Genomic DNA, 25,449 nt, shown 5'->3' with positions numbered 1-25,449 from the left:
CGTCCACTCAGACAAGGAAGATGTCTGTTTGATCACTAGTGCACCCAGAGCCTAGTGCAGACCTGGCACAAGGTAAGCACTCAAAATAATGTGCTCATTCTGGTCTAAATTTGAAACATCTAACTGCTTATCTAGTTCAAGCTTTAGTTCCCTTTAACTTCACAGGCTCTAACTGTGTCCAGTTCAGACATGACACTCTTGGATAGAAAGCACAAAACAAACCAGGGGCTCAAAATCTCTGCTCTTTCTCTATATTCAGTGACTACTAGAACATCTGTCCTAAGAATTGTGTTTCTCTCATATTTTTTCCTCATACAAGAAAGGCACTGGAAACAAATTACAATGGACTTTCTAAAGCTGTAGGCTCTCAGAGTTCCTGTCATGGCACAGTGGTTAACGAATCCGACTAGGGACCATGAGGTTGTGGGTTCGATCCCTGGCCTTGCCCAGTGGGTTAAGGATCTGGCATTGCCATGAGCTGTGGTGTAGGTCGCAGACTTGACTCTGATCCCACATTGCTGTGGCTCTGGTGTAGGCCTGCGGCTATAGCTCTGATTAGACCCCTAGCCCGGGAACCTCCATATGCCATGGGAGTGGCCCTAGAAAAGGCAAAAAGACAATAAATAAATAAATAAATAAATAAATAAATAAAGCTGTAGGCTCTCATTTTCACTATTTGATTCCTGTGAATGGTCCTGTATTGTATCAAACCCTTCTCTCACCAGAGGAGTTTAGACAGGATATGGTATAAAATAGTGAACAAAGCACAGGACTTGGAGGCAGAAGGATTGAGTTTAAGCCTGGGTTGTTCTATTTCATGACTGTCCACATGTATGTTTCTTCATATACAAAATGAGAATAAGATTAATAGTTTCTTACATGGTAATTTAAGAAATAAACATGAAAATGAGGAGTTTAGTACACCTAAAAAGCTGTATATATAAATATTATCATATATTTTCTCAACTTTTGTTGCTATCTCATACTCCATATTTTCCTCTGTTTATTGTCTGCCTCTTACCACTAAATAAGTTCCAAAAGTGGTCATTTTGTAGGTTTCATCCCCTTGCTTTATCCACAGTGTCTTAGTAAGTACCTAACTGGCACATAGTAGGTGTTGCAAAACATTTACAACTGTTTTAATTAATAAATGACCTCATTTTTAGGACTTTGCTAATTATAGAGGTATATCATGTTTAATTCCTGAATGCACTAGTTTTATTGCCCCCCATTCTTCCTCTACCATAACCACCACCATCTTCACCACCCCTGCCACCATCACCACCACCATCATTATCATGTTTACATCTGTCTGAATGTTTGCTCTGCCCCAGGAATTATATTTCCATTTCATAGTCTCTTGAAATGCACCCAATCCCTGTCCATTGCCACTATTTGCATCACTTCTTGGTGTTGGTCCCTTGTTAAGTGGCTGGATACCCAGCCCTTTGTAGTTTGTTCTAAATCTTAGTGCTGTCTCAGACTGCAGGAAGACAGGATAAGGGATATAATTTTTTTTAAGAATTCCAGGCATTGCCTTATGCTGACAGAAATTCAAAGATTCTTCTTTTGCTCCTAATACCACATAGCTCAATCCTATGCAAAAGAAATATGCAACCACTGATCTCTTCTGGTGATAGAAATCTATGCTATCCTCTGATCTCCGGTTGTCCATTAATGCTTTTTCTGCAATTAAATTTTCCTACTTTGTGTTGTTTATTTACTTTTATTTTCTTTCTTATTGGACTATAGGTAAAGGTGAATGAGACCATGAATGAAGGGTTAACAAAAACCTTTCTCCTTTTGCAAACTGACTTTAGGTCCATTTAGGTTTAGAAAACTTGATAAAGGAAGAATGTTACCCATGTTATCAGGCAGATTGCTACAGTAAAAATGTCCTCTGGTTAGCGAATTGCACATGGAGTGGAGAACTGTAATTGATGATGTATAAGCTCCTAGTGGATTGTCATAGCTTCCTGTGTGCAGTGTATCTTGAAACCGAGTCCCTTTAGCAGACCTGGAAGCTAAGGGTACGGCGCTATGACAAGGGACACTGATTGGTTCTTACTCTGAGCTCGAGGCTCCGTGTGCATGCCCTCATCTCCTGAAACCTGAGTTGTCACTTATGGGAGGGGCATAGCCCACCAAAATGCTGTGAGGACTCCCCCTGATGTGGCTCTCTATGTTGTGTCTCCCCTCCTATACACCCTATACTAAGGGGTGTGGGCCAGGCACTGTGGGCCCGTGAATTTGATTTAATTGTACCTAAAACCACATACAGCAGGCACTTAGGGGGCATAACAGATCCAAAACTTAACTGAGCAAATCACAGCCAATAATTTCACCAACACAAGAACTAAGAAGTTCTAGAATGAGCAAGAATTAAAACTCCTCCCACCTCTGAAACATCCTTACCTGAATTGAGGAGAGCTTTTCATACGTTTCCTTCTTTATTTTCTTCATGTGGACGGAGGCAAATACTGTGAAGGGAAAGGAGGAGCTCTGCACAGGCCTGCCACCAGCACTGTGGGGCCGGGGTGGGGGGGCGAGCCCCTCCCCACGTGCCCCTCACTGGTACTTCACAAAAACACTCTGTGGTTGACAGTTAATGAGGATATGAGCCATTTGTATGCACAAGTGCTCAACACAAAGCCCTTTCAAATACCCCCTCTGTTTAGCATTTACAGCGAGTGACCCCTAGAATAAGAAGGGCAGTTAAAATAAACTACATTGGCTGAAATAGAAGACAAATGAATAAGTTGAGCCCAGAGAGATGAAGAGCCTAAGACCTAGCACTTGACTGTAGGCCTCCTGACACCTAACTCAGGACACTCTTCTGTCTCTCCCTCCACAAGATGAAAGGGCACCAAGGCTGGGGAAAGGCCAGCAGAAGAGATACCAGACAGAACTGCCTGGGCTAAAGAATCCCCCAAAGCACTGTTTTCTGGCTCTACTATGTGACTTTCCATTTTCCTGTGTACCAACACCCGCTTCCTCCTTACAATTCTATTTTGTTTCTTCATTGCTTTTTCTCACTAGATTATTGATCCTTTGAGCTCCTGGGGCTGGTCCAGGGCAGGACCATTTCTTGGATCCTAAACCCACTTTCTGTTGTTCAGGTCCGGCCATTTGGCAATGACAGAGATGCTCTTGACTCTATCCAAGCCAGGCCCCCTTGTGGCCCGTGAGGACTGAGGAGGGTGGAGTAGGCATTCTGCATTGTTGATGCTCTGGAGATAGTGGCTGGTGGGGCAGCAAGGAAGGGACTGGCTCCTTAGGTCAGCTTTACTGGAAGCCCCCACCACTTTTACCTACTGGGCTCCACCCATAGGAAGTGGGGAAGACAAAGCATCCGAGGGACTCCTGTTCTGCTTCAGACTTAACTAGAAGAGAACACAGGGCAAATCCAAAGTTGTACCATTTTTTATGCGTCCTTCCATCACTTCCTGTCCAGTATCAGCAGTCATGAGCAGCGACTTGACCCCTCTTTTCAACAGGGCCTGTGGAGATATTCAGAAAGGTAAATGTCCCCTAGGGTTGCTTCTCTCTAGAAAAAGTGATGGCAATGAAAAGACTGGAATGATGTTGAGGAATGGAAAAGAAGGTCTAATTCCTCATCAACTGCAGCAGTCAACTGTGGTCTGAAAAGATTAAATGGAAAATTCCAGAAATAAACAATTCATAAGCTTTCAATTGTGCACCATTCTGAGTACTGTGATGTAATCATGTGTTATCTCACTTCCTTCTGCCCAAGATCTCCAACTATCAACATAGTGTTTTTGATATCAAGCCATAAACCTCACTGTGGCTTGATGATCCAGAGTGACCCAAAGCAGATGATCCTCCAGAAGTATCTTCAGAGGGTCAGTAGCAGCCTAACACTATGTCACACACTCACCTCACTCATCTCATCACATAGGCATTTTGTCACCTTATATCATCACAAGAACAGTAAGTAAATGTTCATATAACTTATTACAGTATATTGCTATAATTTGCTCTATTTTATTATTAGTTATTGTTAATTTCTTACTGCACCTGATTTATAAATTAAATTTTATCCTAGGTATGAATCATAGCATAGTGGTTCAACACTATATGAAGTTTCAGGCATCCACTGGGGGTCTTGAAACATACCATCCATTGGTTAAGGGAGGATTATTGTAACATTTCATGCAAACTAGAACACCTGAGAATGAAAGAAGATGGTAACCAGGATTCATGAATCACTTCTCGTGGGAATTAAAACAGGTTCCATTTCCAGAGAAGGTGAACTAACCTTCCTTCTAATATGTTATAGCTAGGCAAGTTGGACCAAAAAAAAAATGTAACTCTTAGTTGAAGATTCTAGATATATATCCATGCAGGACGTGAAGATCTAAGTTCCCAGAGAAGCAGGAAGCCTAAGAGGTGAATCTAGCATTTCGCACTGCTTTCCCCTTGAGACATTGCTGATATATAAAGTATCAGCTTAAAGGCTAAAAAGCTGAGCATATTTCCTGAAAACTTTATGAGACTTAGGGAAAGAATCTATAGCCTGGGGATCATCAAGGTGGAAGGGCCATGACAAGTCCTAGCCTTTTAGCTGGGAACCAAAGGGTCTTCTCCCATGAGTAGGATGAACAAGAATTAGGTTCACTCTCATAAGGATAGACACTTAGTTCTGAATCACTGCAATCACTTTCTAGAAGCAAAAATAAACCCATCTGAAAGATTATCAAGAGTTTCAAATGATATCAATAGTGTTTCCATAAATAAATGACTAACATTGGATTGAAAAATTATTAGGCATACCAGATGACAAGACTTTACTGAAACCATAAGAAAAAAGGCAATAGAAACAGATACATAGGTGATCAAATATTATGTCTATTAGGCTGTATCAGAAATAACTGCAATTAATATATGGAAGACGTTAAAGAAAATGGAAAATTTTGGCAAAGAAATAAAAAACTATGAAAAAGAATCAAATGAAAATTCTAAAACTAAAATTATACTGTCTGAAATAAAGAACTTGAGAAGACAGAACTTAGTTAGAGCTGAGGAGAAAAACCAATGAACTAGAAGATTGCTTAGAAGAAACTATCCAGAAAAGAACAAAATATATATGCAAAATATGATGAAAACATCAAATATTTGTTTAGTTGAAGCCCAAAGGATAGTGGAGAGAAAATGGAGCAGATAACTGCTGAGAATTTTTCAAACCCGATTTAAATATTTCAAGGCACGAACTGAAGAGTGCAAGAAAAGATGTAAGCAAGGTAAATAGAAAGAAAACTACACCACGGTGAATTTTAGTAAAATTCTTGAAAACCAAAGGAAAAAAATCTTAAAAGCCAGAAAAGACACTTTACCTTTAAAGGAATAATAATTTTATCAATACCTGTCTTCTTAATAGAATGTATGTATGCTAGAATCCCTGAAATAGTTGCCAACCTGGAATTCCACATACAGCAGAAATATTTTCAAAAGCAGAATAAACTAGACACATTTTCAGATGAATAAAAGGGGAAAGAATTTGTTAGCAGCATACCTGTGACAAAGAAAATACAAAAAGGAGTTCTTCAGGAAGAGGAAAATGGTAAGAGAGATAAAGCTCAGAGATGCAGAGAGGCAGAAAAAAGCAACAAAAATTAATTATGTGAGTAAATCTAAGTGACTCCATATGATAATATAATAATAATATCTTGAGTGTCTAAGATATATACATATAGCATTAAAGGAAATGACTATAGCACCTAAGACAGAAGAAGGAAAATGCAACTGAAGTGTTCTCAGGTGTTTTCTTTGTCCTGGAATTGGGAAAGATATTAACTTAGTTGTTAATGATTCGAGGATGAATATTGTAGTGCCCATGGCCAATTCTAAAAGAAAAATGGAAAATGTTTTACAAATCAGTAGAGGAAAAAGTAGAATAATAAAAATAGTCAATCCAAAATACACAAGAAAAGAAAGAGGACCATAGAACAGGTAGGAGAACTAAAACAAAATAAGATAGTAGATCTGAATGCAAACATCAGAAATTACATTAAATGTAAACAAACCAAATACTTCATTTAAAAGACAAGGATTTTCATAACTAATAAAAACAAGTTCTAATTATACACTGCTTATAAGATATGTACCAAAAATATATGGATACAGAATAATTGAAAGCAGAAGGATAGAAAAATATGTATTATACAAACACCAACCAAAAGAGAGCTGTGACATACACAGAAGGAAAAAATATTTTAACATCACTCTTTGCCTTACATCAGAATCATGTAGGTCGTTTCCAGTCCCCTCTCTAGGGCGTAAATGCATGGAAAAATCAAGTTGGACCTCATTCATCTTCATATCCCACAAAATCGTGTAAACTAAGCTATTCAGGATGTCTGCTCTAGAACTAACAAAGTGAGAAAAGAAGTATGTACATATGGAGGAAAAGTAAAGGTGCACTTACGTTTTTAATATATGCCATGTATTTTTTATCCTTGTAATATGAACCATATTCATTCTCCACCTGCACAGCAATAATAGGGCCATCTTCTTGGAACTGAGGGTCAAGGAGATGAGAGTTTGAGAGTGAGGTGGTGGGTTGGGAAAGTCTGGATTTTCTCCATTTGTTATTGTTCACACATACTTAAAGTGCCATAAAAAACCCAACACATTCCTAAACTCAACTCCAAGTGCACTATAGCTCTGGAAATTTATCTCCCTCTGCAGTTAGCAACCACCTCTAGGAAGCCTTTCTCAGTGCTCCCTAGTAAGTTAACACCCACCACTCCCCCCAAATCAGCACACTGAGTGTAGGCTTCAAATCTCCACATGCATCCTTTGTCCTTCTGCTAAATGAATTAAATGAGTAAGGCATCCCTCACCCTATCCAGGTCCTGTCTCAACTTCTATGTGCCCCTCTCACCTCCTTCCCACTTCTCAGGGACTTGACTATTTGTGGCACCCCTCCGTCTTCTGTATCTTCATCTCCTCCTTTACTAAACCCTTCCCATCACTATTTATTTATTTAGCTTTCTTAGGACCACACCTGCGGCATATGGAAGTTCCCGGGTAGGGGTCAAATCTGAGCTGCAGCTGCCGGCCTGCACCAGAGTCACAGCAATGTGGGATCTGAGCCACATCTTCAACCTACACCACAGCTCATGGCAACACTGGATCCTTAACCCACTGAGCAAGGCCAAGGATGGAACCCGCATTCTCATGGATACCAGTCAAGTTCTTAACCCACTGAGCCACAATGGGAATTCCTCCCATCACCGTTTAAATTGACTCCAGTTACTGCCCGCTTCACCTTCACAGACAAACTGTGAAGTACTTCTGCACTCATTCTCATCTTCTTATCCTCTTATGGACTCCTCTACTCATTCTAGTCTCACTTCTATTCTTCCCATTCTATCTAAATTAACACTGACCTTCTCTTTGATAAATTTAATCAAAACGTTTAATGCTATTTTAACTTCTCCCCAGCAACAGTTAACATTCTTGGCTGTCTTCTCTGTAGGGAGGATCTCTTCTGGAATATTCCCTCCTAGGTTCTGGCCTCTCTGGTCACTGTTCCTCATCTCTGTGAGTGCCTCCTGCCCCACCCACCTCCTTGGTGTTGATGTTCCTCGTGTTCTCTATCAGTTCTGCTCTCTCAATTATGCCCTCTTGCAAAGTATCTTCTCACTTCCCACCCCATCCCCATCTGTTTCCTTTCTGCCAATGTTAACATGTTCAGTCACTCCCATCTTTACAGCTCTTGTTAGCCCGGCTATTGCATTTCCTGTCCATATCTTGCACTCTCCACATCCTAGGCAAGTGTCATTGCACCCATGACAGCACTTCCAAACCTGCTCTTGGAGACACAGCAGCCACCACCAGGTATCCCTCCCAGCATGAAGAACTAAGAAAAAAAGTATTGACCTCTAAAAATTAAACTGCATGCCAACAATGAAAGTAAGAATCTGGGTGACACCCAACACTACGTATATGTGTGACTGAAGTATTTGTACATCAAAACTTGTGCTTATCAATGAGGTCATGCTGTACAGCACAGGTAAACATATCCAGTCTCTTAGAATAGACCATGATGGAAGATAATATAAGAAAGGGAAAGTATGACTGGGTCACTTTGCTGTACAGCAGAAATTGGCACAACATTGTAAATCAACTATATTTAATAAGAAAATTTAACAGTTTTAAAAATAAAATAAAATAAAAAATTTAAAGGCAACCCCCCCACACACAAAAAAAAATGACAACAACAGCAACAAACTTGTGTTCATCATGACCTAGGAGAAACCAGGAAGAAAGGGTTGAAATGGGAAAATATTTAGCAAGCAAAGCATAACTGTACTGCACTCTGACAGGAGAGAAAAGAGGTCATGAAGCCTAAAAGAGTGTTTCAAGCCTTTAAATTTCAACCTCTGTTGACAAACATTGAAAAAAATTTACAAAATCTACTTCTTTCCTTCCCCTTCTCATCCATCCAGTGAGGAATCTGGCAGATTAGAGAATAGAAAAGGAAAGAAGAAAAATCCAGAAGTTAACAGTATCTGAGATTATTCCTGGCAAGAGACCCTGAACTTGACAAATTCATCTGAAAGTTCTAAAAGAAGGGGACTCAGGCTACTAGAAAATGCTTTCAAGACCCCAACTCCCTCAGGCCTTGGTTTTGTGCTCACCAAGCAACCTTCTGATACTCATTTGGTTTTGCAGCAGTTCCAAGACTGAGCAGATCCTGCTCTGAGGTGAGTGAGCACACCTCTGCAGTCCAGTTCACTCTAGATCTTTCTGCGATGATGAAAATATTCTGTGTTCTCACTGTCCAGTATGGTAGCACTTGGCTACAGAGCACTTGAAATGTGTCTGGTGTGAAGGAGGAACTGAGTTTTTTATTTTATTTAGTTTTAATTAATTGCAATTTTTTTTGTCTTTTTGTCTTTTTAGGGCCACATCCCATGGCACATGGAGGTTCCCAGGCTAGGGGTCCAATCGGAGCTACAGCCGCTGGCCTACACCACAGCCACAGCAACGCCAAATCCGAGCCGCATCTGCAACCCACACCATAGCTCATGGCAATGCCAGGTCCCCAACCCTCTAATTGACGCCAGGGATCGAACCCGAATCCTCATGGATACTAGTTGGGTTCGCTAACTGCTGAGCTACGATGGGAACTCCTAATTAATTGTAATTTAAACAGCCACATGTGACCATGGCTATCATACTGGACAGTGCAGCTCCAGTCTCTGTAAAGGACTATCTATCTTCCATCTACTGTTTCACAGATGGCACAGGGTGTCTGCTCTTCAGTCACTTAGTAGTTTGAATGACTTCCCTGAGTCTGATTAACTCTTAGACACTCTCAATGCCAGGAACCAACTCTGCCCCTAGTAAGTTCACACTGTGTGAAGCCCTTTCCTGGCCATCCACAAGCCATTCAGTCAACAATGCCATCCCTTCCAAATAACTACTGTGAGGATAAAATATGCTATATATGTTACCCACCTTACAAAAAGCTTGACATCCAATAGATATTATATATATGTTTCTTCCCGCTGCTCATTTCCTACCTAGATATACAGCCCTTTATATATCTTCCAAATATTTCAGAAATATGGTGGCAGAATATTTCAACTCAAACAATGAATACATTATGACACCATGGTTTTATTGCAGGGGAGGTTTGTTAAATATAAATTGCAGCTTCTATAAAATCACTGACCCAAGGTCATCTACAAAATCTATTATCTGTGAAAGACTGACAAGTAGCTATCTTTAGTAGCTAAATTAAAACATTTTGATGACTATCATTAATTTCCCATTTATGCTGTTGGAGAGCAAAGAAATAATGGAGAAGATAACATAAAGAGTAGATAGAATGCAGTTCCAAGTGTACTGCCAGGAAAAAAGTTAGGCAACAGATGGGGAAAAGGCATAAAAGCAGAGCAAAAAACCTGCTTCAATAAGGGATTAGGATTAGCTGCTATTGATGCTTCCTGCTCATGAGTGATGGAAAGTAGGCTGGCCCCATCCAGGAAATCCATTCAGGCAGTTACTTCCCTTGGCCACAGAGATGGGGAATTGGGCTTTACCTGATATGATAGTATCCTGGGAATCAGGTCATCAAAATAGCGATTCACTGCTTTAGTGAAGCCCTTGTAAGTTGTTCTCAGCTTCATTTTAGGATCCTGGAGTAACCAGCTAGGATTGAAAAAGCAAGACTCAGACTTGTGGTGAGAGACAGCAAAAAGAAATGTTCAAGCATCTGAGGCTGGAAAACACAAACAGCCCAAATTTGCACAGCTACACTGGAAGAGTATATGGCGAGATTTTAACCCATCTTTAAGAAAAAGTAATCTATGTCCAGTCACAAAGAGTTCAGCACCTTAATCACCATCTCTTTCCTCCACATACAATTGAGGTTGTATACTGAAGAAATGACCTACAGTAGGGTTGCCAAGCTGTAGCCCACAGGCTGGGTCAGAGCCACTGTCTGTTTCTATAAAGTTTTATTGGCACACGGCCCCATCCTTTCTTTAAATGTTGGTACAGCTGTGTTCCGCCTGCAGCAGTGCAACTGAGATAGTATATGTTCCTCAAAGCTGAAAATATTTATTATCTGGTTTTTTACAAAAAAAAAAAAAAAAGTGTGCCAGACCTTAGTCTGTAGTGAGATTTTTATAAAGCTGCTTTCAAATTTTTTTAAAAATGGCTTTTAATAGTATATTATTTGGCCAGTAAAAAATGAGGAATTGATTCATGCTACAGCATGGATGATGCTTGAAATCATCATGCCAAGGGAAAGAAGCCAGACGTAAAAGGTCATATAATGTGTAATCCCATTTATGAAATATGCAGAATAGGCAAATCCATAGAAACTGAAAGTGGTTGCCAGGGGCTCGGGGGAAGGAGGCAAGTGGGGGAATGGTGATGAGAAAATTCTGAAACTAGATAGTGTTCAATATTTTGAATTTACTTAATTTTCATAAAAATTGCATACCTTTAAATGGTAAATTTTATATTATGTGTATTTTACTGCCATTTTTTAAAATGACTGGAACCAAAAATATCCTTATTTATTTATTTTTGTATTTATTTTATTTTATTTTTTGTCTTTTTGCCTTTTCTAGGGCCGCTCCCAAGGCAAATGGAGGTTCCCAGGCTAGGGGTCTAATTGGAGCTGTAGCCACCAGCCTACACCACAGCCACAGCAACGAGGGATCCAAGCCACGTCTGCAACCTACATCACAGCTCATGGCAACGCCAGATCCTTAACCCACTGAGCAAGGCCAGGGACCGAACCCGCAACCTCATGGTTCCTAGTCGGATTCGTTAACATTTGCGCCATGACGGGAACTCCAAAATATCCTTTTTTTAATGAGGATTAATTAAACTTTTACCACAAAAGCTAGAACTTATAAAAATACTGCTTAAGAAGTTCCAATTGTGGCTCAGCGATAACACACCTGACCAGTATCCATGAGGTTGTGGGTTTGATCCCTGGCCTTGCTTTGGGGGCTAAGTATCCTGCATTGCTGTGGCCGGCAGCTGTAGCTCCGATTCAGCACCTAGCCTGAGAACTTCCATATGCTGCACATGTGGCCCTAAAAAGCAAACAAGCAAACAAACAAACAAAGATGCTGCTTAAGTAGCAGCCAAAAGCTTTTATTTAAAAAAAAGTACTCTACATCTTGCAGCTGTGGAGATGAGATAGAGGTTTATAAAAACAAATACTGTATCATTCCCAGCATTTTAAATTTCATTTTCTATTCATTAAATAGGCAGGAAAGATATAGATTAAAAATGCTCCTATAGAGGAGTTCCTTGGTGGCTCAGCAGGTTAAGGATCCAGCATTGTCACTGCTGTGGTCAGGTTACTGCTGTGGCACAGGTTTGATCCCTAGCCCTATAAATTCCACAAGCAATGGGTACAGCTGAAGGAAAAATAAAGGCACATAGAAAACCAAGCAAGACTCTTTGCTCTGACTTACATGGGAATGTGGCTGGCCCACATGGAGTCACAGCCAGGAACCTCCACACACAACTTACCTGGGCAAGCCTCCAAGGTCCAAGTCGCTCCCGATGTAGGGGCCTGGACACAGAATGACCCACAGATCCACCTCTATTGCAATGGACATGAAAGCACTGGGAAGTGAAGTGACAAAGATAATTTCACATGAAAAGTGGAGGCCTGGGATCAATGCTATGTTTCTCCTGAGGTCTCTTCTCCTGAGGTTAGAATGGGTGGAACTCCCAGCCTGGCTGACCAAATTCTCTGTAGAAGACAGGACCCAGGAGACAGGGAGCCCTGGGTGCAGCAGGAAAAGGGGCTCAGTCAAGGCACTAGAGAGCAGGACACTGAAAGGAAAGTGCAAGAATCCAGGCCAGACACCAACCTTCCCTCTTAAACCTGCTCCCTCAGAGGCACCACCAGGCAGACACAAATCAACCTGGCTCCTCTTATTTCCTGTTCTCCCACTTTCAGTCTGTCACCAAATCATGTTTATCCTTCCTACCCAATATTTTTCATTGTGAAGTTCCTCTTAATTCCTACTGTAACCACCTTGGCTAAAGAACTCATCATCTCCACCTGAGTTATTACAGTGGTTTCCTTCCTTCATTCTCACCTTCTTTCGATGCCTCTCCAGTCACTGTCAACAGTAATATCATTGTCAACAAAAACAGGAGCTAATTTATACCTCGTTTCAGCACTGGGCACTATAGCACAATTCTTTAAGTTTATGATTTAATTTGACATAGACACCTATAGCAATATCATCTCCATTTTAAGAGATAAGAAAGTAAAGCTTAAAGAGTCAGAGCTTCTTCAAGGCCCCATTTTTGGTAAATGGAAGAGTTAAAAGGATGATCAGGGAGTTCCTGTCGTGGCACAGTGGTTACTGAATCCAACTAGGAACCATGAGGTTGCGGGTTCGATCCCTGGCCTTGCTCAGTGGGTTGAGGATCCGGCGTTGCCGTGAGCTGTGGTTTAGGTTGCAGACAAAAAGGGCTCGTACCCTGTGTTGCTGTGGCTCTGGTGTAGGCTGGCGGCTATAGCTCCGATTTGACTCCTAGCCTGGGAATCTCCATATGCTGTGGGAACGGCCCTAGAAAGGCAAAAAGACAAAAAAAAAAAAAAAAAAAAAAAAAAGATGATCAGGCAGAGGGCCTCCAGAAGTGAAATCTTACCTATTGCATTATTCTGCCTCTTAAAAAACACTGTGGCATGTGACTATAAAGTTCAAAATTAAGATTCTTCAGGAGCTTCCATTGTGGCTCAGGGGTAAGGAACCTGACTAGTATCCATGAGGATGAAGATTCGATCACTGGCCTTGCTCAGTGGGTTAAGAATCCAGAGTTGCCATAAGCTGTGGTGTAGGTTGCAGATGTGGCTCGGATCTGGCATTGCTGTGGCTATAGGGTAGGCCTGCAGCTGTAGCTCTGAGTCAATGCCTAGGCTGGGACCTTCCATATGCCATGGATGTGCCCCTTAAAAAAAATTAAAATTCTTCAAATGACTCCCCAGTGCCTTCAGAATAGATTCCAAGGCCAGAATGTGTTCAATCATCTCTCCAGCTTTATTTTCTGACAGTTCCTCAACTTGAAGCCAGTAGGAGAACCAGATATCTGTGCTTGCAGTTCCCAGAGAATATAATGTGTGGCAGAAAATTAGTAGGGAAAACCATTCCTTACAGCCCTGGGCACACAGCTCACCTATACATGCCACCTCCTGTGCATTTAGTTGTGGCTGCGACTGATTTCAAGCCAACAGAACATGAACAGAAGCAAGTATTCCTATTCCCAGAAAAGCTTGTCCCTGCTCTTTCTTCCACCTGCAGGCTTGATGCCAACAAGTTCAGTGGTTTGGAAACTATGTGCTGAAGAAGGTGAAGCCACAAGATAGAAAGATCCTGAAATCCCTCAGGCATTTCTTGGGAGAGAGACATATTCATACCGTGAAAACCTATTTTAAATTTTCCTTAAATGAGAATAAATCTTTATTGATGTTGAGGCTTATTTGTTAACAACAGCTAAGGTCAGCTTAAATCACATAAAATGTGCTCTCACATCTGACTGCACCCTTACTGGACTCTCTGCCTGAAGTAACACTCAGCCGCCCTGATAAACTCCTGCTCAACATTATGACTTCAGCTCTAACTTCTCTGTTGTCTGCCCTGTTCCCCTTGTTCAAGTTTTGAGCCCTTAGTTGGCTGTATTTGCCTCCTTCCACATAGAGGATCCCTATCCCCCCCCCTTTTTTTTTTGTCTTTTTAGGGCCGCACCCATGGCCTATGGAGGTTCCCAGGCTAGGGGTCCAATCAGAGCTTTAGCCACCAGCCTATGCCAGAGCCACAGCACCGAGGGATCCAAGCCTCGTCTGTAACCTACCCCACAGCTCACGGCAACACCGGATCTTTAACCCTCTGAGCAAGGCCAGGGATCGAACCCAAATCCTCATGGATGCTAGTTGGGTTCATTAACCACTGAGCCATGATGGGAACCCCTACAGGATCCCTATTCTTGACAGCATGTGCATTATCTGCACGTCTCCAGCAACAAAGGCAATTCTGAACTACGGCAGATAGAGAATACATTTTTTTTTTTTTTTTGTCTTTTTGCTTTTTCTTGGGCTGCTCCCGTGGCATATGGAGGTTCCCAGGCTAGGGGTCGAATCGGAGCTGTAGCCGCCAGCCTACACCAGAGCCACAGCAACGTGGGATCCGAGCCGCGTCTGCAACCTACACCACAGCTCACGGCAACGCCGGATCGTTAACCCACTGAGCAAGGGCAGGGACTGAACCCGCAACCTCATGGTTCCTAGTCGGATTCGTTAACCACTACACCACGACGGGAACTCCGAGAATACATGTTTTTGAACAATTACTCTACTGCATCATGTCTCATCCTGTAAACTAGGCTCAGAATCTCCTCTTAAAAGTGAGGCAGCAGGTTCCTCATGATATATCAAAGCTGTGGGCTCCTGCACACACACTCTGAGCTATATGATAAGCAAAATGCACCACAGACACTGAGGTCTGGCTTCACCGTTGATGGCAGAGCCACAGCTCAAAAGGTTTTGATCTGGGGAACAAAAATTTCAAGGCTTCCAGATGGTTCTCAAAGCAGAAAGCAAGGTGCCACTTGCTTCATCTGATCCCACAGAGTTAAACTCCCATCTCCGACCCAGAGACACAGGGAACTTAAACGTGAAACATACCTCAAATCCAGGTTTCCAATAAAGTAAAATTGGCCTCTTTTTGGCTCATGGAGGCTCCAAGGAACATGCCTGAAATGGAAGAAGAGGAATATAAGAACTTTTCATCTTGCTCTCTTTTCATGTCCTTGCTCCTTGCATATTGGCTCCTCCAGCTTTAACAGAGTCCTCCACTATGAGGACTTTAGTTACTATATTTCTGCACGCATGTACACCATGTGATAGCTTCAAAATCCCTTCTCTCAAATGCCCAACAAAAGATCTGAGCAGCCAACACTTTTCCATGATTCTAGACTTCAGATAAAACAGATGTGTATGTAATGTCCACTGGGATATAATTACAATTTTTTTTTCTTTGGCTTTTTAGGGTCGTACTCATGGCATATGGAAGTTCCCAGGCTAGGGGTCAAATCGGAGCTATAGCTGTCAGCCTTCATCACAGCCAAAACAACATGGGATCCAAGCCATGTATGCCACCTACACCACAGCTCCCAGCAACACCGGATACCCGATCCACTGAGAGAGGCCAGGGATCTAACCCTCATCCTCACAAATACAGTTCGTTTCCGCTGCGCCACAATGGGAACTACCTACAAAATTTTTTTAAATGCTCATGAAAACATAAAAAATTTAAATCCACATCTGGGAGTTCCCTGGTGGTCTAGTGGTTAGAACTTGGCACTTTCACTGCTGTGGCCTGGGTTCAACCTCTGGTCTGGGAACTGAGATCCCACATCAATCCGTTGCATGACATGGACCCAAAATTTAAAAAATATAAATCCACATCTATAATGACAAAAAAGGAAAATGATGAACCATAACATAGAAACCAGAAACAACTGAAAAGTTTATAAAAGTGGATTATCCAACATTATTTAAGTGAATGAAATGAAATCCAGCAACCAACAATATAAGATTCTTTTTTTTTTTTTCTTTTTTGGCTGCACCCATGGCATGTGGAACTTCCAGGTCCAGAGAATGAACCTGCACCACAGAAGTGACCCAAGACACCTCGGTGACAATGCTGGATCCTCAACTTGTTGAGCTCCAATATAAGATTCTTGGAGTTCTCATTGTGGCTCAGTGATTTAAGAACCCAACATAGCTCTGTGAGGATGCAGGTTTGATCCCTGGCCTTGCTCAGTGGGTTAAGGATCTGGCATTGCCATCAGCAGTGTAGGTTGCAGATGCAGCTTGGATCCAGTGTTGCTGTGGCTATGATGTAGGCTGGAAGCTGATGCTCCAATTTGATCCCTAGCCTGGGAAGTTCCACATGCTGTACATAGGACTCTTAAAAAAAAAAAAAAAAAAAAAAAAAAGATTCTTAACACACAGCATTCATTACAAAAAGTTTACTAGGCATTTTTTTAAAAAAGGTAAATATGATGTATAAACCAGAGAAAGAAATCAAGCAACAGAAATAAACCCAGAAATGACACATGGGTTGAAACTGGCAGAAAAGTTTATTTTAAAAGTTATAACTAATATAAGAGTTCCCACTGAGGCACAATGGGATTGACAGCATCTTGGGAGCGCCAGGATTCAGTGGGTTATGGATCCAGCATTCTCACAGCTTCGGCTTAGACTGAGACTGCGGCTTAGATCTGATCTGTGGCCTGGGAAGCTCCATATGCTGTGGAACAGCCACAAATGAAAAAAAATACATATAACAAATATAGACCATATCTTAACAAGTAAAGAAAATCAGGACCATAAAGAAGAAAACAAAATATATAAAAAAGACCCAAAAAGGAACTTCTAAATTTAAAAAATGTAATATTTGAAATAAAAAATACTCTAGATACCATTAACAGCAGAAAATGAAAAATATAGCACTAATACAAACAGCAGAACAGAAATAGGAATAAAAGGTCACTAAGCTTTAAGACAGAGAAAAAGAAATTGTCTAAACTGGAAAACAGAAAAAAAAGTAAAAATTAAGATGAACCAAGGCATCAGTAATATGTGGGATCTTATCAAGAAGTCGAAGTCCTCAGGAAAAAAAGGGAAGACAAAAATATTAGAAGAAATAGAGCCAAAATTTTACCAAGATTTGGTAAATTGATGAAAACTATAAACCTACAGATCCAAGAATCTCAATGAGCTATAAACCAAAAAAAAAAAAAAAAAGTCTGTACATCAGAATCAAATCACTGAAAAGCAATGACAAAGAGAAAATGTTAAAAGCAACCGGGGGGGGGGGACAAATTATACAAAGAATAAAAGAAAGATGAGTATAGCAGATTTGCCATCAGATAATGTATAAGTCAGGAGACAATGAAGAGACATTTTTTAGGTACTTAAAGCCCAAGACAAAAAAACAAAAAACAAATAACTGTAACTCTAAAATTCTATCACTGAAATTATCACCAAATTCTATCACTGAAATTATCACCAATGAAATAATCCCTCAAAGTTGAAGATGAAAGAAATTATTTTTCAAAGAAACAAAAGCTAACATAATTCATGATTGACAGACTTCTACTCTAAGATGTAAAAAGAAGCTCTTTAGCAGAAGGAAATGATACCAGATAGAAGTTGTAATCTATATAAGGGATTAAAAGGACCCAAAATGGTAAATATATGGGTAAATTAAAAAAGATATTTTTATCAATACCTCAAATTTCTCTCATATATAATTAGATGTTCAAAGCAGGAAAAAAAACTGTATTATGAACTCTAGCTTATAAAAAACATTGCGCAGTGTAGCACAAAGAGAGGGAAGAGTGAAATGGAAGTATACAACTGTAAGATTCTGCAGTAAGAGCTTTCTGTTTTTAGAAAAGAGAAAAACTTAGGGATTTAAGAATTCCTAACTCTTAGATATAGAACTTTATACAAGCACTTTGGGAACAAATCCAAGATCCTTTAAAAGTTATTTAATTTGATGCCCTACTTTCAACAAGGACACATCATCCTGACAGAAAAGCAATAAGGAAAACTGGACTTGAGCTACATTTTAGATGAGAGGAAGACTTTGGGTATGATTATCAATGGAACTGAATACAGTTACGAGAATGAACATGGAGGAATCTCTCCTGGGTCTCCAGCTTGGAACTATATACACTTATGAGAATGAACAAGCTAAAACAGATAGGACTCTCTCCAGGGTCTCCAGCTTGCCCACCTCGGGCTTTGGGATTTCTCTGCCTCCATGATTGTGTAAGCCAATTCCTTTCTCTCTCTCTCTCTCCCTTTTTCTCTCTCTCTCTCTCTCTCTCTCACACACACACACACACACACACACACACACACACGAATACGAAGGCACATGCATGCCTGCACCCCTTCTGGCTCTGCTTCTCTGGAGAAGGCTCACTAACACAGGCATCCACAGTCAGAATGAGCAGACGGCAAGGAGCTAAAGCCTGTATTGGAAGGAACACTTACACTGTAATTGATGAACTGCTAGGAGCTCAGTAGAGATTGGCTTGAGAGTAGACTCTGAGGGAGGGGATATTCTTGGGGGCAACCCCCAGTTTCATGTGTTTTACCTCCAGGAGCCCTACCAAGCTCTCACTGTGAAAAATCTAAGAAAGACTCCCTCCTGCTTCCTATGGGGGATGGGGAGCAGGGGAATGTGGACATTTGAAAATAAGTTCAGGGCCTTCTGTTCTCCTTGACTAGAGACCTCTCTCAACTAGAAGTATTTTTGCCAGAGCCCAAGCAGGCCAGAGAGAGAGAAAAAAACACTTCTCTAGACATCCTCATGGAGGAAGGAAAGTGTGCAAATCCAGCACTCTCACCTTCAGCACAGGGGTGGGAAATGCCCAACTCAGACCCACAAAGTCAGGGACCCACCACAGGACAAGGGCATGCTCACCCCACCACCACATCAACAGTCTCCTGCAAAATGAAAGGGGTTTCTAGCCAAAGGAACTATAGGACTCAGACCCTACTTAAAGGGGAGTCCCTAGGAAAAACCAAAGACAGCAGGGAGATAAGAATGAGAATGCAAGAGGAAATTTTTTCCTCTTAAGCCATTGTTATGGCAAACAGTAAATACAGCACAACACCAAGCCAAACAAACATAAAACCTCACAATCTAGGTTTATTTCCCTCAGTTCCTTTTACCCACAAAGGCATGTCCACCTTTCAACAAAAAAAAATTTAAGATATGCAAAAACAAAAACCATAGTCTAAAGAGACAAAGCAAGTGAAAGCCAGACTTAGATATGGGAAATATTTAGAGTTATTAGAGTGGGAATCCAAAACAACTATGACTCATATGCTAAAGGAAAAAGTAGATGGCAGGCAAGAACAGGTGGATAACCCAGGCAGAGGGATGGAAACTCTAAGAAAGAATAGAAGGGAATGCGACCAGTGAAGAATCCATAAGCTTGGAGGAAGGGCAGTAATAACTTACAAAACTCAACTGCGGAGAGAAAAAGCATTGGAAAAAAGGAAAATAACATCCAAGCACTTTGGACAGTTACAAAAGCTGTAACATAGATGTCATGGAAGTGCCAGAAGATTAAAGACAAAAAGGAAAGAAGAAATACTTGAAGAAATAATGTCTGAAAAGTTCCAAAATGAATGACAGACATCAAACCACAGATCCAGGAGCAAACACAAAGCAGGATAAATATCAAAAAGCCTACATGTAAGTATATCATAAGCTAAAAGTGCTGATGGTATAAGAAAGAATGGATAACATAATGCAACCAGTAATGGCCTATACACAAAACCTGTCACTGTGTCCTCAACCGCTGGTCAGGATCTACTGCCTGTGGTGAAGTTCTTCTGAATCTATCATGAAATTTTTAATGATTGAAAACCTGTTCAAGATTGAAAGAAAGAAAGAAACTTGACTGAAAAAGAAAGACCAGCAAGACCAGCTAGACCAGCTGTAACTTTCAGACTGGGAAGTAAACAAAGGTAAAGCCATGGAAGAAGTTAGAAGGAAACATTGTTTCCCAAGCTGGTTCTGCAGCTGTAAAATGTCTCCCTTTTGAGTGAAAGTTGCTTTCTCTCAGCAACACCCAGAGACACCCCAGACCCTCTTTGCTATACCCATACACCCAACTGGTAATCTGCCCTAACCTCATGCCAGGCCCCACTCTATGAGACTCTCTGCTTCCTCTAATCCTGCATCGGGAACAACACCTGATCTGGAATTCATGCCTGCTCTTCCTATACTCTCTTGAGAGTCCCTAGGTGGACCCCAACCTTACCAAAGTCCCCCCAGCACCTGTTGTTGAGACAGGCACTCAGACCCTCCTGATAATCAGGAAATCTGACTGTCAGACTCTAGGTTCCTCCCTGAAAAGACTTTGGCCAATTGGTTGTTAATCATTGAGAAGAGATAAAGAGGAGTTCCCATCATGGCTCAGTGGTTAACGTACCCACCTAGTAACCATGAGGCTTTGGGTTTGATCCCTGGACTCAATCAGTGGGTTAAGGATCCGGCGTTGCCATGAGCAGATGCAGCTCGGATCCTGCGTTGCTGTGGCTCTGCTGTAGGCCAGCAGCAACAGCTCTGATTAGACCCTAGCCTGGGAATCTCCATATGCCACTGGTGCAGCCCTAAAAAGACAAAAGACAGACAGACAGACAGAAAGAAAGAAAGAGAGAACGTAGCCTTTTAACAACTAAAATAAATGTGTTCACTCTGAAAGACTGCCTTTATTCTTTATTCTCTTGTTTCACTTTGAGTGACTTAGAACGTCTTATAGTTTATGAAATAATGGTGACAATTTTTATGTTTCTGAGCAAGGATAACAAACTTGGCAGTCTTATTTCAACCACAAATATTTTAAAATTTTTACTAGTTCATGAAGTTTTTAAAAATTAGAGTTGATTTCAATACTATATTAGTTTCAGGTGTACAGCATAGTGATTCTTTTTACATAATGTAATAGTTCATAAAATCTCAATGTCTGAATCACTGCTATACAGAAGCAACAAAATAATGAGAAACAAATAAGGAAAACAATGTGATGCACACAAAGTACACAATCTGAAGGGAAATGCTTCAAAACATCCTCTCCTATCAGTCACCAAATTAAATCCAGATATCTGAAATGTAGGTTTCTCATCTAAACCTAAAAAATCAAGTCATTGAAAAAGACAACTAAAACTATCAAAACTATACTAGATAAGCACTTTCTAAGCTTAGAAGGCTAGAAGGAAATCACTTATTTTTGTTAACTTTCAGCTTCTGGAATGAGGCTTGGTTCTGAATGAAACCCATCTCTGAACACGAAATTTTCTGGAACAGTATCTTATCCTGGGACCCATCACTGGGGCTATGACTCTGACAGCAGGTGAGGCTCTCCAAGGAGGAGTGCGGCCCACCATGCCCAGCCCCTCTTCCCCACTGGTGAGGGAACACATGCCGCCACGTCTGGCAGACTCCTATGCACGGGCCAGAGGGAGCCTGTGTTGACAGAGGCCCTGCCAGGCCATGGGAGCAGGCTCCAGACACAGGAGATCCTGGGATCACCTAAGGACTGAGCCATCCTCAAAGCTGTGAGAAGGCATAGAAAGCACCCCGACTCAGACGAGACTGGTACAGCCTGTGAGTGGCCACACTCACGTGGTAACCGTGTTGAAGCCACAGGCCTTCAGCTTGAGGAGGCTGTCCCTCCAGTACTCCTTGGGCACCCGGAAATAGTGGATGGTACCCGCCAGGATGAGGAAAGGGAAGTCCCCCAGCATGAAGTGCGAGTCCCTAATCGTCAGACCCACGTGCCGATCCTTCATGATGGAGGGGCTGATGGAGGTCTGGCTCAACCTGCAGGAACGAAGGAGGCACATGACATCTAGAGGTGACCCAGGAGACATGGCAAGTCAGAAAGGCCTGTCCTCCAGGGCCCTGGGCACACCGTCAGCACCAAGAGAAACTTCCCAAGCCTCCCCTCTCAAACATACCTTTCTGCAGGGTCTCCTTGGAGTTGAGACATTACCAGTAACCTTGAAGTCAGGCCCAGGAAGCCTACCAGTCTCACCAAGAAGGCCCACATACTAAACAGACAGGACAGAGCAGAGGTCAGGCTCCTTGAGCAGGAAAGGAGAGAGGCCTGGGCCTTGGAGGATGCTGTGGGGGCAGAGGGGCCTCTGGCAAGCAGGGCCCTGTACCCCTGTCTCTGGGCTTCTGCAGCAGACAGACACGCCCTAGGCCATCTCTGGGCTGGAGAGAGAATGGCCGCCCAGGCCCACTGGATTTTGAGACACCAGCCACGTTTTAGCTAAAACCCAGCCTCCACCAGAGAATGTTTATAAACTGAATAATCCCTTGGAGTTCCCATCATGGCTCTGTGGTTAATGAATCTGACTAGGAACCATGAGGTTGCAGGTTTGATGCCTGGCCTCACGCAGTGGGTTGAGGATCCGGTGTTGCCGTGAGCTGTGGTGTAGGTGGCAGCTGCAGCTCGGATCCCGAGTTGCTGTGGCTCTGGCCATAGGCTGGTGGCTACAGCTCCAATTGGACCTCTAGCCTGGGAACCTCCATACGTGGCGAGTGCGGCTCTAGAAAAGACAAAAAGACAAAATAAATAAATAAATAAATAAGCAAACAAACTGAATAATCCCTGGGAGATTCACCAGAGACATTGAACAGGTAAGGAGTAGACTCTCAGAGTTCCATGTTCTGTAGAGCACATGGCTGGAACGTGGGAGGCGTCCTGGGGGGTGAGGGTGGCTCTTCAACTCCAGGCCAGCCTCCCACTTCTCTGCTACTATAGGGATCCATCTCCTCGGTTCTTAGAGTTCTATGGGCCAATTGAGAACCGAGGGGTCCATGGAGACCCGGCACCAGGGTGGGCCCAGGCCAAGAGGTCCCAGCGCCCGCCACAGACTCGCAGGCGGGCTGCCCCCACCCCAGCCCCAGCTCTGGGAGCGCAGAGCGACAGGCACCCCCCAGGGACCCCCAGGGTCTGAGCCCTGGCACCGCCAGCCAAGCTTGCCCTAGCCCAAGGGCCTTGCCTGGGGCCGCCCTAGGAGACCAGCGGGCTTTCCGCCCCCTTCTGAGGACTATGGGCCACAGGGACCCTCCCCCTCCTGGACCCTTGGAAGGAAGCGCTCCCTCTGCGCAGTCGCCGCCTCTCTGAGTGAAGCGCTGAAACCAGGAAGGTCCTTCCCTAGACTCGGGGTCCAGTGGGAGCGCCTCGGAAGCCGGCGATATCCCGGGGCGATGTGGATCCTCAGGGACCAACCCTGAAGCCGCCAACTCCAGGGCTTAAAGCCGCAGCTCCAGAAGCCGGTCCCGACCCGCACAGGCGAAACTTGACCAAGTAGGATGCTAGTTCCGCTCCAGACCCACAGAATCCCAAACTCCAGCTTCCCCTGGAGCTGGCACTCCCCGTGCGGTGCGGAGTCGGGAACTGGGAATCCAAGGCTGTCCCGGCCAAGTAGCCCTTTGCGCGCGCGGACCGGGGGGCGGGGGCGGGGCTGCCTCACCTGCGCAGCCGCACCTGTTCTGGCCGCCTGCACCGCTGAAAATGCTCACCGCTGGGCTTGTGCGCGTCGGATCCAGGTTCCAAGGGCAGCTCAACCTTTATAGCAAATTCCGCTGGAGCGAGAAGAGAACAAACACCAACCCGCTCCACTCGCCCTCCCGGGTTACCTTCCTTCGATGGGGCAGGGCCGGGGCTCCCCACGGTATGAACTTGGCGGTGTTTCCCGAGGCGACTTTGCGCTGTATATCCGCGGGTGTTTCACTCCTCGGCTTCTGAACATTTGAAAGTCTGATCGCCCTTGGAGAGGCCTATGATGCTTCCCTTTCCTTCTGCTTTTCTGATTGCATGTTGCACTCTCTCTTCTTGCCGTTTAACTCCCTTCCACTCTGGGCGTTGTAACCCGGTACATCAGAGGGAAAAACTTCTTTTGAAACCTTCTCCACTAATGGAACCTGGACTTTTAGGAAGTTCTCTTAAGGAGCAGTTTCAGGAGTATTGCTTCAGGCTCTCTCCCAACAACTTCGTTCCCTGCTTCCTGTTATGCGCATCGTGCAGGGGTTGTGTTTTCATTGTAGCTGCTGCCCTCTCCCTTCACCCTATTTCACCGAAGTTCATTTATTTCTTCAGCAGCAGGTTGGCCTCCTCTTTCCTTGGATAGGCACTGCCCTCTCCCAATACCTCCATCCAGGACAACGACCCTTTTAAATCCCTCACATGCTCCATCTAGGAGCTTACATAACCTCACACACACTCAGAAATACTCCTTACTGCCCCTTAAAAAGAGTGGAACAATGCCATTGGCAGCAACATGGATGGACCTAGAGATTATCATACTAAGTGAAGTAAGCTAGACAGATTTCAGATACTATATACTATCATTCATATGTGGAATACAAGGGAACTTATTTACAAAACAGAAACAGACTCACAGACTTCAAAAGCAAACCTATGGTTACCAAAATGTAAAGGTGAGGGGAGAGGGATGGATTGGGGATTTGGGCTTGGAATATGCACACTGTGGTATATGGAATGGATGGTCAACAGGAACCTGCTGTGTAGAATAGGGAACTCTATCCAATACTCTGTGATAACCTCTGTGGGAATGGATATATAAGTATCCATTCAACCATGTAAGTATGGTTGAATCACTCTGCCCTACAGCAGAAAACACATTGTAAACCAACTCTACTTCAGTAAAATTAAAAACAAATACTCTATCTCCAAGACACGATTGATTCTAACATTCTATGCTCTGACCATTTTTTTTTAACACATTTCATTATATTTTCCCAAAACTGCTCTTCCTCCGTTTTTGAATGTCCAGTCTTCTATTCTCCCATTTTGCTCAGTTTACCACACTCATGCTGGTTTGTATATTCAAAAACACATCTCCTTCCCTTTCAGAAATGACTCTTTCCTTAACTTCATGCATTCCTACTTTGCTAAGGTAATATACCAGCCTGCTTTCTCTTTCCTCTGCCCTGAGCAGATGTATGGAAATGGGCAATGTCATGAAACCAAACTTACTCAGACCCAGCAATGAGGGTTCCCTGTTTGGGGCAACGATTTAAATGTCCCTATGTCCCTATACCATACACACACACACACACACGCACAATGTGTATAATATATACAATATATATATATAATATATATAAATGCTGTTATAAGCCCTACACAACATGCTTTTAAAAACCCTACATTATTAAGAGATACATGTATGCTATGTCACTCAAGATCCATTCCTCAGTGCTGGTAAACATAATGCATAAACTCTAAACCCTAAATGCTCACTCTCTTGGGTGACAATTTCAGTCTCCATAGAAACATTTCTCTACACCTTTCATCTTC

The 25,449-nt window shown here is 42.7% G+C and overlaps 1 protein-coding gene across 6 annotated transcripts in view; it reads right to left on the bottom strand.

The window, feature by feature from the left end:
* Positions 1-24,529, bottom strand: part of LOC110255463 (beta-galactosidase-1-like protein 2) — a 45,484-nt gene extending 20,955 nt beyond the window's left edge. The window contains exons 1-9 of one of the 6 annotated variants that reach the window (XM_021063179.1): positions 23,600-24,529; positions 22,073-22,165; positions 21,738-21,935; positions 15,203-15,271; positions 12,034-12,129; positions 10,077-10,185; positions 6,446-6,538; positions 3,419-3,500; positions 2,416-2,480 (exon numbers count right to left, since the gene is read on the bottom strand). In XM_021063179.1, coding sequence (XP_020918838.1) covers positions 2,416-2,480; positions 3,419-3,500; positions 6,446-6,538; positions 10,077-10,185; positions 12,034-12,129; positions 15,203-15,271; positions 21,738-21,935; positions 22,073-22,164 — 804 coding nt within the window. In that variant the 5' untranslated portion in view covers position 22,165; positions 23,600-24,529. The other 5 variants (XM_021063177.1, XM_021063178.1, XM_021063176.1 and 2 more) reach the window with 5 other exon arrangements.

Source organism: Sus scrofa, chromosome 9, assembly GCF_000003025.6.
Source record: "Sus scrofa isolate TJ Tabasco breed Duroc chromosome 9, Sscrofa11.1, whole genome shotgun sequence".
NCBI lineage: Eukaryota > Metazoa > Chordata > Mammalia > Artiodactyla > Suidae > Sus > Sus scrofa.
This window is presented reverse-complemented; position numbering and strand designations above follow the sequence as displayed.